The sequence below is a fragment of the Macaca nemestrina genome, chromosome 1, assembly GCF_043159975.1.
Source record: "Macaca nemestrina isolate mMacNem1 chromosome 1, mMacNem.hap1, whole genome shotgun sequence".
In the NCBI taxonomy this organism is placed as follows: Eukaryota; Metazoa; Chordata; class Mammalia; order Primates; family Cercopithecidae; genus Macaca; species Macaca nemestrina.
Window position 1 is genome coordinate 125,897,615 of NC_092125.1, and position 17,456 is coordinate 125,915,070.

Genomic DNA, 17,456 nt, shown 5'->3' on the forward strand with positions numbered 1-17,456 from the left:
CAGGAGTTTAAACCCCCAGAGGGGGGCCACATTTGGCTTAAAAGTGTGTGTGTGGGGTTATCTGAGTAGGAAACTCTAGGTTCCTGATATCTGGGAGAAAGCTAGAGGAGAGACAGAATGGGTCTCTCTAAGGAAGGTCCCCTCTTTGCTGGACTAAATTTTTCCTCTAGGCTGTGTACAGGGTCAGAAATAAATAACTCTTACATCACAGCAGGGCATGTCCATTATCTTCCTATAAATAGCAAATCTTTCTGGATAGCTGAACCTTTGTCCCATTTTTTTTGAAATGTTATGCCCATCAATAGTATTGACAGAAGGAATTATATCAGTTCCATGTGGGAAAGTTGACAGATTAACTCATATGCAAGACTATATTAACCGACTTTAAGGGATCTATCAAAGGGAAAAAATAACAAGAATTAGGACCTCAAATGTATGAACAACTGAGTACCCGCTTTTCACCCCAATCCTGTTCTTAGGGCGTAACATTGTAGATGGAACCAGCTTTGTAAGAATGCTGGCAAGTAACAGATGAACCAAGTCTACTGAGTTGAGGTATCTTCAAAGGAGTAGCTCCTTTAGAAGAACTTGAGAATCCAGATTTAAAAAGAACATTTCATTTCCATTTGCTGTATACCTAAAAGTGAATTTTTATTAAAAGCAGATCACATCGCTTCAGGAAATTCAGAAAACTATATCTAAATACACTGAAGGAAAGATATTCCTCATCAATTTAGATTCTTATAGCCTCATAAAGACAAAATGCAGATGAATCAGTTTAAAGCAGGCCTTCATTAAATTTTAGAATTAGCTTTTGGAATCCCAACTATTGAGGTGTGCAGTGTCTGATTCCTGAGCATTGCAACAAAGCCATGAGCAGATAACGGTAAAGTGCATCGTTGCCAGAAATAACACGGGCTGCCTTTGGTTTGTGTTAATAAAGTATAAGACAACTTAAACTCCAATTTTAATATCATAAATCCACCTCATTATAAATAATCTCAAACTCCCTATGTTATCAGCATTTTCCTGTGTTTCTTTGGTGAGCCTGAAATGTAATTTTCTATTTATGCTTCCAATGTAAATCTCCAATTTCTAGTTGGCCACTCTGGCACTAAGCCTAAGCTCTAATTTATTTCCATCTTTCCTTATTTCTTACATCAAAAGAGACTGTTGGTTTGAATAACAAACATTCAATAGACTTAGACGTGGGGTGGCAGGCGGCACAGGCATTACCTGTTTACCTTTTATTGCCTTCTTTGAATTGGCTTTTCTGGGAACAAAACCAATAAGACATGCTGTTCCTTCATCTAGTTTTTACCCAGGTTATTTATCAGGAGACATTCCTCCCCCCTTCCCTGTTTCAGCAAGGAGTGGCAGCAGGGTGAAGAATTTCAGAGTGGAACTAGGCTTCTGACCTGACATTATCATAGGTTATTGTTCTACCAAGTCATGCAGAATTTCATTGTCCTTAAGATTCTGGTTCAGGCTGATAATTGTTTTTGATTCCAGGAGATGCTGCTGCTAACACATTTGTAACCTGTAGGACAACAGTGTGCTGGGAACAAAATGCACACTGTTTTAGCCTCTTTGAAACTTTGCAAAGGTTCTTCCCCACCTGCCTCCCCTTGCTGTCTTGCACAGTAATTGGCCTAATAAAAGGCAGAAACAAGAATTTATTACACCTTGGGCAGTACTTAAAACAAACTTTATTCTCAGGAACAGCAGTTATGTCTACTTGCTGCTTTATATTTTGATATTTCCTCTAAATACTTAAGTCTGAATATATTCAAAGTCAAATTGCAAATCATTCAATTTCCCTGCTCCTTTCCTGGTTCCCCAGGTTGCCTCTTATGATACTCCATGTAAACACTGTATTTGGAAAGATACATAGATCAGCATCCCTAGAGTCACATGATCACCATCAATCTGTGAAAATAGCATGACTTAAAAATAAAAGTCTCTTAGTACTCTGCCAACAGGCTTTGGCATAATCTTGGCAATCACTTAGATTTTTTTTTTCCTGTTGTAATTTTTCCCAAGTGGAAATAGTCTCATATTTTGCAGAAGTTGTCCAAGCTAGTGAACATCAATCCATCTTCCTGGGTACTAAATTTGTCAGCTGAATGTATTCAGTCCACACAGAAATCAGTAAACTGAGTGTGAAACTGCTTGGTGGCTGCTTCTTTCATCTTAAGAAATTGCAATACAAATTCCTGAAATCGTTTATGCAGGAATTTTTATTCTTTAAATCTTCCAGTGTTAAAGCAACAAGAAAACATTTAGAATGTCCTTTGGTGGAATCTTATTACACTTGTTATATATGTAAACTGATATTCTTTGATGCCAGCCGTTCGTTGCCCTTACAGAGAAATCTCTGCACAATGAAACAAAACAGAACGAAAGAGGACAAAATAAAATGTCAGTCTTTGCTGATTTGAATTAGATACATTAACAGATTGTCTGGTAACACAAATTGGCAATAATACAAAAAATCTACATATTACAGTATTTCAAGAAAAATAACTTCATTTGAATACAAAAGGATAGATACACTTTCTTTTTTCCTATAGCCACTCTTGTATAGTGGATGTGTGCTCGCACTGGACTCAGTGCTGCTAAGATATACAGGGGTATGACTGGCTTGCGCTTTTGGAGGGGGCTGTTACACATGTGCATCACTAACATCGGACAAAGAAATCTTTCAACCAACAAGGGTTACAGAGCAACGTTCACTAAAGCACAGGTTGGAAGGGATTCAGGGACGGAAGCAGGCCAATATGGCAGCTTGTAACAGATTTCCTTATGCCCACAATGCACCTGACAGCAAAGAATGCTATTTGGTTGGTCCACACACTGGGCGGAGTCGTACTAGGGCGCACCACGCTAGAGTAGCCAATGTTTTTAGGTCGGTTGATTTGTTTGTTTTTTGTCTTTCCTGTTTGGGGGTTGTCGCAGCCTTAGCAATCCACAATATGCTCTACAGCTGGCAATGTGATTTGCAGTGATAATATCAACAGCTGCCAACTCCTCTGGAGTCAGAAATTAACAGTCTTGACTCGGATGTGCTGTCCACGGGTGATAAATATGGCTTAGTTCAGTTAGGCCTTCTTAGTTTGTACACTGTCTGAGTGGGGGTGTCTGTATGTGTGTGTTTCCTATGTTAGTAGCAAATGTTTGGGTTGTGTCTGCTTTCCCACGGCACAGGCCCGTCCGGTGTGGCTGGAGGTGACAACTAGAACACCAGGGGGCTGGCGGTTCCCAGCAGCGTGGTCAGCAGCAGCAGCGCTGGGGAGCCGTGCGGGGGCGCACCCTGGCCAGAGTCGGAGCCGCAGCTGCCAGCCTCCTCGCACCGCAGCTTCTCGCAGAGGATGCCCGTGTATGCGGCCGGGCACAGGCAGCGCACGTTGTTGTGGCACGTCCCTCCGTTCTGGCAGTGCAGGAGCTCGTTGTCGCAGACATTCGCTGCAGAATGAGGGGGAAGGTAGGGGTGGGTGGGCGCGGGGAGGAGAAGCAGAATCAATTTAAGTTCATCTGGTACATCATGTTTTCAGCCTAAAAAAAAATCTCTATCGATCTTTGTGCTCCCCCCTCCCCTCCACAAACGAAGCCTGTGACTCCAATTTCCAAACAAATGTAGTTTTCTGCCTTTGTTTTTATCATATTAGTCTTTTTCATATAATATTTTTGCTGCAATCTTGGATGTTATCATTGTCCGTTTGAGGCTATAGAATACAAAAGAATGCAATAGTCCTGGTTTGGCAGTATCTTTTCTTCATGGAACTGGGACCTGTTGTGACCTCTTGGGTTTTTAAAGGACAAGTGCCCGATGCCAGAGTGCAGATCTTTGAAGCCAGATGAATGGTATTTAAAATGCAAAGCAGTATTCTTAAAATGACCAAAATCCTCTAAGGGGTGGGCCATTCTCTCGGTGCGTGATTCCAGCGCTGCATGCATGAAGACAGAACCCACGGGGAGGCATGGGGATGGGGTGGTGGGGACACGGGGAAAGTAGCATGCACCAGGCAGGCAGCAGCCAGATGGGAAGAGAGAAAGCTTGTTTCATGGGAGGAGTGTGAGGAAAAGCAGTCACATTTGTCCCTGACAGCCTATTAAGGATTTTTATCACCTTGTAAATATGGGAAGTATAGCCCAAGGTTACCTTGATTTCTGGGAATAGTAATAAATGCAGTGGCGAAACCCTGATTACCAAAATTTCATTATGTCCATCAATTAACAGAATCAGTTTGAATAAATCAAGACAAGCAACTTCAGAGACTAGAATTCATTCACAGACCCTGTTATGTAACTTTCACCTCTAATAATTTCTTATTTCTTCAAAATTCTGACTAACCTCATTAATTCCATGTCTTCTATTCTTTTAGACAATCACTGTTTCACTGATTTAGCAGAATGTTAAATAGAACCCAGGGAAATTAAAACAACAACAAAGAGTAAAAGAGCCAAGAATATTTCCCAAGCAACATATGCTGCTTAAGCACTTAACATATAGAACCCCTCTGGAATGAGAGGTGGGGGACAGAGCAGAAAAAGTAACTTTTTATAAATTGTAACATTTTCCATTTTAAAAAAATGTCATGGTGAAATTTCCCCAGGGATGCCACATGAGTTCAACAACATAATACACACTCATATACATATACCTAATATTAGTATTAAGTGCAAAGTATTAAAAGAAAACAACTCTACCCTCCAAGGAGTAACTCAATAGAGAATGTTGCCTTGTCCATTAATTATGTTCAACAGTCATGTCAGCTTCAAAAGAAGCTTCTTACACACAAACATGCCAGTGCTTTGTGTGCAAATGAGCTTAGGAAAGATGGTGGTGGATACTCACATGGTGAATAACAGAGTGCCCTAAATAGTCCACTGTTTTACTGCTTTCCTCAACATTTGCTTGGTGACCTCTAACACAGTTGCATAGTGTATTGGAATAATTTTCAAATGTATCCACGCTTGCTATCTGTAAATGTCAGAAGTGACTATTAAGGCCTACTAAATCCTTCAGGCTCCAAATACTGATATGCAACGCAGTGTTCCATGGTTTCTAATGATTATATAAGCTACCTCTTATTGAGTGGCTTAGAAGTCATAATATTAGAACCACATTATTTTATGAGTCATAGTTAAAAATGTCAAGATCTATAGCTGTGAAGCAAAGTCCACAAGTGTAGAGTGGTTAGCCTCATGGTCAAAACTGACAAAAGCCCTTGTGTTTGGCTTTAGTTAATTTGGAAAGCATATGTAGGTGTTCAGGATTTTATTTTGCTTACACTTGAAGAAATATGTTTAATTGGGGCAACATGGAATAAACAGATCCAGATAACTGTTTTCATCTAAAGTTAAAGATCCTCAGCATTTCTTGTTCCAGGCAGCAGAATGCTGAATGGGATATTTCCTTTCATTTGGGCACTAGAGGTAGGGAAATATCTGTTCCATCAATATCGATAATTGCTTGCCTTGAATAATTGAGAAGAAATCAATAGTTAATTACATATCACTCCCCTTTAGAAAAAAAAAAGCTATTTTTCTTCTTCTTGGATGTGAATATAAATCAGCTGTTGAACAGAGGTTTCTTTTTTCAAGAAGCTGGTGATTAAGTTAAAATTCAATATTTTTCCTACATTTAAATAATTACCAGTTGATTTTGATAGTTGTGAGAAATTTAATAAATACACTAGGAACAAATATAGCCCAGAATTAGTAATCTCATGAATTGGCAGGATATATTTTCTGTAGGAGATAAATAGAGAAAAATAAAACCTATAATATATTTCATTATTTATAATTCACTATAAAACATATTACATTTGGTCTCTTGATTGTGCTAGTCCTCCAACAAACACAGAACTTTACCATACATACAGTGCTCTCTAACTGTTGAAATCACATGCTAGAAGCACATCTAAACCTAATTATGGATCTTACCTGATAATTCATGCTCCATCTTCATGTCATTTTAAACCAAAATTGTGGTAGTTAATAAACAACTAGGTGGTTAACAAATATCACTAAGCTCTTTTTCAATATGTTCAACCTTGTACTAGACCCCACAGAGAAAATGAAAGAAATATAAAGCATGATTTCTGCTCTTACGGAGTTTAAATCTGGCTTGGATGATAAAATATCTACAAGAAATGATCAAAGATTAATTTCATTAAAATGCCCTTATCAATTCCATCCAGCTTAATCAATATCTGTTGTATGCCAGGCACCCTGCTATATTTTATGGTTAACTAACTGCCCTAAAGGAGTACATGGTTTGGCAGAAAATAAATGGAAAATAAACAAACACACAAACACACATTATGATACGATATAAAAAAATCTACAAAAATGTCTTTACAAATTACTAGGGAAACTCACATGATATAAATAATTACTTTTGGGAAGATTAAGGGAGATTATAAAAAAGAGATTGTATTTGAACAAAGGCATTCATCAGGCAGATACTGGTAGAAAGGCCATTATAAGTAGGGAAACTGCATGAGTAAAGGCAAGGAGACGTGAAAGTGTATCATATTGGTTATTAAGCAATTGTCTCTCAACACTAAATCCACCCTTCTGATGTTGAACTCTGCAAGTTGTCTGCTGGATCCCACCAACAGAGGGCACTAGAGGGAGCAGAGAAGGTAGGAGGCATGGAAGATCCTGTTTCCTTGATGCTGTTTGATGGTGCTTCTAACAGTATTGCCCATCAATGGCCCTTCACAACAACAGCAACATGTGGTTCCAGTGTTAAGCTTTATTCATAACCAGCTTCATCTCACCCTTAGAGGTTCCTACACCAGCCTGGAAGCATCCCTTCCCTAGAGGTTTAAGCCTCAGCTCCAAGGAGGTTCTATTCAGCATTTCAGAGGCAGCTGCAGCAGCCAGCCATTATCCCATCTTAAAGGTGCAGGTTTCAGCTCTGTGGGGGTCCCTTTTATCTAAACTTTTACTTTCTGATAGCTCCATCCTCTTTCCTATAATCCCTCAGTCCCAGAGTGATAGATAGTTCCTGCTTACTTAACACAGGAATTACTTCAGTATTCTGTTCTCATTTTAAAATTTCAAATGCTTTTTAAACCATTTGTTTTAATAAATTCTCTCTGTTGAAATACCTAGAAATGGTTTCAGTTTTCTGCCTGAAGCCCAGCTGAAAGACACATTAGTGAAGGATGCATGGACTGGTATGGCTGGATGTTGTGGGAAGTCAGGGACCTCGAACAGAGGGACTGGCTGAAGCCATGGGAAAAGAACATAAATTGTGAAGATTTCATGGACATTTATTAGTTCCCCAAATTAATACTTTTATAATTTCTTGTGCCTGTCTTTACTGCAATCTCTGAACATAAATTGTTAAGATTTCATGGATACATCACTTCCCCAATCAATACTATTGTGATTTCCTATGCCTGTCTTTAATCTCTTAATCCCATCATCTTCATAAGCTAAGGATGAATGTCGCCTCAGGATCCTGTGATGATTGTGTTAACTGTACAAATTGTTTGTAGAGCATGTGCATTTGAACAATAGGAAATCTGGGCACCTTAAGAACAGGGTAACAGCGATTCTCAGGGAACAAGGGCAATAACCTTAAAGTCTGACTGCCTGTGGGCTGGGCAGAACAGAGCCATATTTCTCTTCTTTCAAAAGCCAATAGGAGAAATATCACTGAGTTCTTTTTCTCAGCAAGGAACATCCCTGAGAAAGAGAATGCGTTCCTAAGGGGATGCCTCTGAAATGGCTGCTTCGGGAACATCTGCCTTTTATGGTTGCAGATAAGGGATGCAATAAGCCCCCAACTCCTGTAGTGCTCCCAGGCCTATTAGGATGAGGAAATTCTCACCTAATAAATTTTGGTCAGACTGGTTGTCTGCTCTCAAACCCTGTCTCCTGATAAGATGTTATCAATGATAATGCATGCCCAAAACTTCATTAGCAATTTTAATTTCGTCTCAGTCCTGTGATCTTGCCCTGCCTCCATTTGCCTTGTGATATTTTACTACCTTGTGAAGCATGTGATCTCTGTGACCCACACCCTATTTGTACACTCCCTCCCTTTTTGAAAATCACTAATAAAAACTTGCTGGTTTTGCAATTTGGCGGGCATCACAGAACCTGCCAACATATGATGTCTTCCCCGGACACCCAGCTTTAAAATTTCTCTCTTTTGTACTCTTTCCCTTTATTTCCCAGACCAGCTGACACTTGGGGAAATAGAAAAGATCCTATGTGAATTATCAGGAGTGATAATTCAGGAATGATGGATGTGCAGAGGGAAAGGCAGATGTGGCCTGATTGTGAAGGCGCCACAGAACACATTGTGGAGTTTAGTAATAAGGAATGGAAAGCTGTCAAAGGCTGAGAAGGAGGGTGGTGTTTAAAAGAGAAAAGGAAGGTGAACCTACAACAGAAAAAGGGCAGACTGGAGGGAATGAGACCATACTTCAGTAGAATGGACTTGGACCAGGTTAGAACAATGGGGAAGGGAAGGAGGGAAAAGATTTGGAGACAGTTTATAGGAATGGATAAGAGACATTCTAAGGTTCCTGTTTGGGGTAGTTAGATGCACAATAAAGAAATTTATTGAGAAACGAAGATAGGAGGAAGAGTTTAGTTAGGAGAGAAATAAATGTTTTTTGGACCTCTTGACTTTGAGAGCTGTCTAGGTTCTTCTGTAGCTGTTCTGTATTAGTTGGAAAACTATTTAATGGAATAGGAGATAGGTCATCCTGGAGACACAAATTTGGAGCTGGGGTGGTGGTGATCATTGTTGCAAAAGATGAAGCAAAAAGAGTAGAAGACCTCATCCTATGAGAATATAGACCAAGTAAAAATGAGGACTGCAGATAGAAAACTGAAGAACATCACCATTTAGGCCATTGGAAGAGAAAGAGCATAAAGAATTCTGAGAAGAAAACAATGTCAAGAAAATGCAGTGATCCTATGAAGGTATGAAATTAACCATAGACATCTTCCTGATGTGAATGACTGTATCTATGAATAGACAAACTGGAAAAGTATGAGAGGAAGGGCACTTTGAGTTGGGCAAATGAAATATGCAAAATAAACATTGCATGTTCTTGCTTGAATCTGTCATAAGGGGTTCTTGAATAATTGGAAAAAGGATTGAAAAATTTTGAAGAATTAACATTTAATGGATGTCTTTGGATGTTAGTCTAAAGTAGTGGTTCTCAACACTGGATGATTTTGCTCCCATGGTTATTTGACAACGTCTGGAGACATTTTTTAGTTGTCACAAGTGGGTAGGGAGGGCAAACTACTGGCCACTGGTGTGTATAGCGAGGCCAGGAATGTTGCTAACATCCTGCAGTATACAGAACAACCCCCTACAATAAAGAATTACTTCTCAATTAATGTAAAAGATAAAATGATAAGGCCTGGGTCAGGGCATCAGTCATAGCAATGAAGATGGGCAGTTGTCCCTGATATATTTTGGGGAAAGTAGAATAAAGAAACTTTGTCATTTCTAGATCAGGAAGATAGTAAGTTTTCACGTGCTGAACTGTGGGAATTAGAGGTGACTCTAAGTACCTGAATTGGAAATATAAGAGTGGATTATCTTCTTCAGGGAGTAAATGCAGGAGATTGGGATCTAAGACAGACCCTTTAATACTCTTCACAATGAAAGGATGAGAGGAACCAAAAGCACCCCTGTCATGTAATTTGCTTTCATAGAAGCAGTAAAATCAGAGCTTTCAGGAAGCTTTAGAAACCATCTAGATGAGCTGTAGCTAAGAAAGCTGTAGATAAGCAATTGAGAGTAGAACTGGGACTAGAATCCAGGTCTCCTGATTTACAGATTACTGCTCTTCACGTAGAAAAGAGCGATCAGGAGAAATATAGTAAATAATGTTGCACAGTGCCACATTCCATGCTCCTCAAGACATAGCCGACTTTCCCACTTACCAGGGAGACATGAAATAACTCTTATATAGATACTCAGTAGATTTGCCGCTGTATTGACTAAGTGCTCTGCTTTCATATCACACTATGACTAGGCAGAGGCCTTTGTTGATAGCATCAATTGTTACTCATTCTAGGGCTTTACCACATTTTGGTGGAGCTCCAAGTACAAATCAGCTCATACAGAAAATAAACCAGAAATACCAATGTCTAGGCTGAAAATGGCAAATATGCCTGCATTTATACTGTCCTTTCCTCTTCCCCTGTACCTAGGAGACTGCTACGGTTTGAACATGTGTTCTCTCTAAAACTCATGTTGAAATTTACCTGCCACTGTAACAGTATTAAGAAGTGGGGCCTTTAAGAAGTGTTTAAGTCATAAGGGCTCCACCTTCATGAATGGACTAATACTGTTATTTTTGGAGAAGGTTTGTTATCATGGGGTGGGCTGACCCTTTCTTCTTCTCTTTCTCTCTCCGCCCTTCAGTCACAAAATGCCTTCTGCCATGTTATGGGGCAACAAGAAGGCCCTCACAAAATGTGAGCCCCTTGATATTGGACATGTCAGCATCCAGAATTGTGAGTCAATAAAAATTTCTATTCACTATAAATTACCCAGTCTGTGGTATTCTGTTATAATGCATAAGATGGAGTAAGTCAGAAGTATAACTAGTTCATCATGGGACTCTCTTGCACAGAAATTCAAATGCTTCTCAACACAAGGTTCCAGGCACCTACCATGAGTTGATAGTACTGGCATGAGGATAAACATCCATTTACAATCCTGGCATTATCTCATATAATCCTGCATAGAGTTGCAAATTAAAGATCCAAGTGAAAATTTCTACCCAACAGGCATCTTTCAGGGATCACTCTCTTTACTTAGTGCCCTGCTCTGTGGGTTTGCCTCAGACTGAAAACTCTAAAGTTATTCTGTGGGTGTATTCATTTTAAGCATGTCTTAACTCTCTCTTTATTGTTATTGACAGTTTAAGAGTGTCCTATGTCAGTAAACAGAAAGGTTCATTTTAAAATCCCTTATACAACACTTGATCCAGTACTGGATGCAAATAGTTATTTGCTAGACAGAATTCTTTTTGTTACGGTAAAATATGAGCCTTAGATGCCAGAAGAGCTAATACCGCTTTGGTAATAGCTTGACTATATTCTAAAGGATTCCTTTTAGTATTGATAAATATAATCCATTTATGGAGTAACCAATATCACATAATATAATCTCCTGATGTTTTGATATTAGGAATGATTTCAAATAGAGCAACCAAGATAATTTGTGGAATTTGACAGATGAGGTTAGAGTATTAACGTTAGGTTCAAACAGAGTTATGTGGCAAAAAGATGAAGTGTAGAATCCTGGTGGAAAAGCTGAAGTCAGTAAGGTGTTGTAACAATTCTGATCATAGCTTTAGTAAGCAAGCCACAAGGTAGATAAATAAGCTCTCACAATTGCCATGAGTTTACAAAAACATTTAGAATTTCCACAGTGAAAGAATAAATCAAGCAGTATTTCTTCCTCTCTTACTTCTATTTATGTTTCTTGCACCATCTTGGATGAGGAGCGACACAGGGATATAGCTAAATTATTTAATTCTTTCATTTTTTTTTGGCGGGTTTCTTGATTGTCACATACATTTCCTCTTCTCAAACTGCAATCTACTGTCAAATGTGACTTACGAGACCTTGATTCCTTTCCCCTCTATGAGTTCTTTCTGGAAGGTATGGAAAAACTGACCACAGATGACTCCTTATGGTGAGAGGGGATTAGCCAGGACTTGGTGTTACCACTTGTTCTATTCTTTTATCTTTTATGAGCTGAAGGGTCACTTATTCCCATAAGGTCATGGTGATCCATTACACAACCAAAGGGAAGTTTTCTTTTCTCTGTTTGGGTTTTGTTCAACGTTATACATTTAGGTTCACGCTGTCAGTGAGCTGCTATGCTTGAGCAATGCTGGGCCTGTATTTATAGACTTGAAAGTTTCTCTTTTTGGCTTTGTCTCCTGCACTTCAAGGAATCGATGCAATGTGTTACCATGACAGCTTTTCTTGATGGTTGTATTAATAAAGTGACCTCTACCTTTACCACCTGAAAGAAGCCCAGGATTGCTGAGAGAAAGATGTTCCAAATTGTTCCCATCCTTTTCAAAGAAACATCAAAGAGTGAATAACCTCCACCAAACAGGCTAATAACAAAGGTATGTGTGCTACATTCAGGTCTGATTTAGGCATTCGAGACTGTGTGGCAGGGAGTTGAAGAGCTGTGATTATGACCCATTTATACAGCTTTTACAGTTATTTTGCTAAGTTGTGATATGTGAGATGGAAAACTGAACCTACAGGTTAGCTCCTGGGCGTGGAAGAAACTTTATAGACTGTTATCACTTTTTGTTGTGGTGGTTGGAATTCTAGGTACACTAATTGCATTCCACCCCCACCCCACTACGTTTTTTTCCCCTCACTTATGGTCCGGTCTGGCCATGAGGGGTAGTATGGTGCAAAGGGAAAACACATTGGCTAAGAGTCATAAAACTGGAAAACCTGAGATCTAGGTCTGACTAGTCACCCATTTACGACAAGGCCTTGGACATATTATGCAACTACTTCGTGACATTCATTCATACATTTGTCCAACATCCACCCAGGCACTGCTCTAGATGGTGGACATGTCGTGGTAAGCTAGACCCACAATGGAGCTGCACATGAGGGGCTTGTATTCTAGTTGCAGCTATAAAGTTAGGCTACAGGCTATAGGTTTGACGTTGGTATTTCTAAAATTTTCTCAAATTTCATGATTTGCATGAATATTTTTAATGGAAAGCCTGTCATTTTGAAGGCAAAGTGTTAGGAATCTCTCCTCTTTTTGACCAAATATAGGATGACGGTTGGCCTTGTGTAATAGAGTTCTTGGTGATGACTTAGGTGACTGTTTCTGTTTGATCTGTTTTGGTTCAGTCTTATCTGCTACCCCATGGAACAGGGATAGTTTTTTTCCCTCATATGCGCTAAAAGCATGAGGTGGTATAAAGAGAATTAGGCTCAGATCCTGTGATTCAAGTCTCATCTCTGTAGTTAATGGGCTGGGTGAACTTGAGGAAATCACTTAACCTCTTTGTGCCTTTCTTCACTTCACAAGCGGGATAATAACACTTGTCCTATTTACCCGCCTAATAGTTGTTGGTAGCCTCAAGATGAATTATGTGGAGTGCTCTAAAAAATATAAAACACAACCTAAGTATACTCTGTTAAAGTTTAATTTCTTCCTCAATCCACCCAGTGCTAGAAGCTGAGGATGGAAGAATGAGGTGCTAATTCCTATCTCTGCCAGAATAATGAATTAAACACTACCTATTCAATTCAAGCTACTTGAAGTATAAAAGGAAGCAAATGTCCTTCCTCAAAGACAGCATCTGTGCATGTCTTCTGCTGGTATGAATCTTGAGGTCAAAACATGCAATTCTCAAATATTTGTATTCAACTACTGCGTATTCTACAAAGCCTTGCAAGGTCACCTTAGAGTGGCAGTGCCCATTTTCTCAAAGACAACTTTTATATTCTCATTCAATGTACATTCTCCTGTATCAATCAGAGCACATAAATAAGATGTGTTTCCAGAGTAGCAGGGAGGGGCTGAGCTGCAGACCATCAACCTGCATCCACTGCTCCATAGCCCACCTTTTGTCTTTTGCAATGTTGATGGTGTAGGGGACCAGGGGAGGTACAGATGCAAACAACAGACTGAAACCTGGTAGTCATCATGTGAAGACACCCTTGCTTTCCTGCTTTTAATTTACATTCAAGTTTGTCTGTATCCATCTGAAGACAGTGGTACTTTGGTGGCATGACCCTGTGTGACAGCATCCAATGTACTTGGTTTCAGCATAATGAAGCCAAGGGGCAGAGCTGAACTGGCTGTAGGGAACAATGTGGAAGCTGTTGGCTGAGTGGTTGGACACATGTAGGTAATCAAGTACAGCAAGTTCTGACCTTAGTGAGCAGCCATTCTATTCTTACTCATCTAATATTAAAGCGCCTGTTATGAGAGTGACACTTTCTCTTGCCAAATCATAGAAAAAACTGCTTAAAACACCATTAAAGAGCCTCACTCATTTAGAAGGAGACTATTCTGCAGTCCACAGTATCCTGGCTAGCATGAAAGAGGTGACGGGTGACTCTGATGCAGGAGCAGAAGGCCCTGCCCAAACATCCCTAAAATTTTTGGCCTTTGCAACCTGAAAAAAGCCTTTGCTGATATTGAGAAAGAATTAATTCACTGAGAATCCTACAAGCTGAAGGCTGGGCACCTCTCCCAAAGTGATCGTTAATGATGTATTGAAATCCTATTTAGGTCGACACCTTCAGACACAGACACAGGCAAGGATCTCCTGAAAATGGTGCTGAGAAGTCACAGACTTTCTCATCAGGTATCAGAAAATGCACTTGTCTAGTTTAATAAGAGTTGCAACCTCTACTCTTAGCCGAAGGTGAAAGATGGAATTCATAGGGAGGCATATTCACACACAATGGCAACACATATTAGGGTAAAAGTCATCCTTTCAAGGTACATGACATTGTGTCAGGATGAAAGGCAGATACAAAATGTTTATCCAATATAATCTCCATAAGTACAGACATGTAACTCTACACGTACCTGTGTAATATAAACCTTAGCAAAAATACTAGAATCAGTTGTACCAAAATGTGAACAGTGTTTATTTATGGCTGGTAGGTTTTCACCTTTATACTTTTCACTCTTTCCAAATTGCCTAGAATATAGTCCTTTGGTGATATTAAAAATGTTAATAAAATAAATTGCTGTTTTTTTTGAGAAATATGTGTCTTTTACTGAGATAATAAAGATAATTCAGTTAAGAAAAGAATCATGTAATTACATTTTATTAAATTTCAGTATTTGTGTTACTAATACATATTTCAGTAGAACTACCGATTATCTCAGAAAAGGCATGTGTTTCTACACAATCCCATAACCATGAAGGGGTCTTAGACCTGATTCCTTGGCTTGCCAATGACTCCACAGCCTCAGATGTGAGTGGAACCATCAGAGCTTCCTGAGTTAAGGGGATCTCCAGCCCATTGGATGGCCATCTTGTTGGTAATTAGTAGAGACCGGTGCTAAATGAGTGGACATTTTTACATTTGTAGATTGAGCCACAGTGACAATTGGCTGAATATCTCACCACCTTTCTAGTAGAGGGGATCAAAGTTGAATTTAAACTAAAAAAAAAACAAACACAACTATTTCATGTAACTGAGTTTGTGAAGCACTCTAACCTGCTGCCCTTGTATGTACCTGCACTATGTCTTTTACCTGTTTATTGTTGTTATGTCATTAGTATTCAGGCATGGAATAGATGCTAAATAAATAATAAACAAATAGGCCAGGTGTGGTGGCTCATGCCTGCAATCCCAGCACTTTGAGAGGCCAAGGCAGGAGGGTCACTTGAGCTCAGGAGTTCAAGACCAGCCAACATGGTCGAACTCTGGCTCTATTAAAAATACCAAAAAATTAGCTGGGCATGGTGGTGCATGCCTGTAGTCTCAGCTACTTGGGAGGCTGGAGCAGGAGAATTGCTTAAACATGGGATACAGAGGTTACCTGGGAGGTTGAAGCAGCAGAATCGCTTGAACCTGGGAGATGGAGGTTGCAATGAGCCAACATTGGGCCAATGCACTCCAGCCTGGGAGACAGAGTGAGACTCTTGACTCAAAAAATACAATACAATAAAATAAGATAAAATAAAATACATAAAATTTTGTTGTCTACCTGTTTCTGAATGGTGGATGTCTACCTATTCTTAGTAGCTAGCTAGCTAAATGGGAAAATAGATAGAAAGCTTACAGGTTGGAGAGGAGGAAGTGGAAGGGATTTTTCCTTGCCGGCTTCCCAGTTTCCGGGAAGTAGAAGATAAGGCTGCTGAGCATGAGGAGGCAGAGGTAGGGTGGATCTTGAAGGGAGAGGTGAAGTATTTGGCAGGGAATGAGAGAGGAAGCTAACTAGGAACACATGGAAAACTTGCTGAGAAGCTTTGACATGCCAACTCAGGTTAGATACTATGATTGTCAAAGGTTCCCATACACATGATTTTATAATGGAAACATTAATAGGAAGAGAATCGTGACTTGTATTAAGTCATTCTTCATGATACAATATACACCTGGGGAAAGGATGGAAGAGAGGAGAAGCAGCAAGGGTGACTGGAGTTTTGAAATAAGAGATCAGGAACATTCCTTTCATTTCTTTTTTTTTTTTTTTTTTTTTTTTTGAGATGGTGTTTTGATCCTGTCACCAAGGCTGGAGTGTAGTGGCATCATATCGGCTCACTGCATCCTCCACCTCCCAAGATTCAAGCCATTCTCCTGCTTCAGCCTCCTGAGTAGCTGGGATTACAGGCGCACACCACCACGCCCAGCTAATTTTTGTAGATTTAGTAGAGACAGGGTTTCACCGTGTTGGTCAGGCTGGTCTTGAACTCCTGACCTCATGATCCGCCTGCCTTGGCCTCCCAAAGTGCTGGGATTACAGGCATGAGCCATTGAGCCCAGTCTTCCTTTCATTTTTCGTTAAGCAAAATGTATTAGCTCTCATTATAATCTGGGCATTGTTAGTAATAGAAAGGTGAAAACAACATGGCCCTGAGGACCTGAAGGATCTCATTGACATTTTTTTTTTTTTAATTGTGAAGGTGATTAGTTAACTCTGGAACATAGGGTAAAGGAAAATCCACATGGAGCTGTTCTTTGTGGGAGTAAAGCAGAGGTGAGAGACCATTATGGGAACACAGAAGAACTCAAGTAAAAGGATTTGGTGTTCTTTGAAATGATGTTGGAATTATGAAAGACAATCTTTCCAACCCCATACAGTGCTAAAGACAAATTTTTAAAACATTCTACATTCTGGCTAGGAGGTGGGAAAATACTACAGGACTTTGATATCCCAGCATTAAGAAATGCAAGTATCTGCAGCTGAAAGGAGATAATTGTGTCATTAATTCAAATACGCGTTTTTTTAAAGGCAGAATTTCAATGCCTTTGAGCACTTTGTAAAGCTAAAATATAATTTGAGGTTCCTGTTTGTCAAGCTATAGCCAAATGTCTCCTTAGAGACTTAATTTTTCCTATATATACTTGGCAGGAGTGTTCTAAATATGGTCTAAGCCCTCTTAGGATTTTTAAACAGCAGGGATATTTAAGTATGAAAAATAGCTACTGAAATCACACAGCAGTAACTTTTCTTAATGATTTTTTTTTTTTCCAGGGAATCACTGTAATTCACTCTTGTCTGCTGTGGCATTGCTGTCACCATAACCACCCCCTGACAATGTCAAACCAAGTCTTAGGAGGTGATTTTATAATGTCAGGATGAAACAAAGCCATTTTCCTGTTAATGCCAATGTCAAGGCAAAATGAATTGGTGTCAATAAATTCAAGGTGAGGAAAACAACATTATGGAATCACGAGAAGGTGCAAAATGATGACAGGAGTCATTT

General features: G+C 39.5%; 1 protein-coding gene across 19 annotated transcripts in view; it reads right to left on the reverse strand.

Annotated features, from left to right (window-relative positions):
• Nucleotides 1-2,222: 2,222 nt before the first annotated feature.
• The window catches only part of LOC105489205 (netrin G1), a 362,022-nt gene continuing 346,788 nt past the window's right edge, over nucleotides 2,223-17,456 (reverse strand). For all 19 annotated transcript variants that reach the window (XM_011753895.3, XM_011753882.3, XM_011753888.3 and 16 more), the window contains one exon: nucleotides 2,223-3,465. In XM_011753895.3, the coding sequence (XP_011752197.2) occupies nucleotides 3,236-3,465 (230 nt within the window). In that variant the 3' untranslated portion in view covers nucleotides 2,223-3,235. The remainder of the gene's footprint in view (nucleotides 3,466-17,456) is intronic.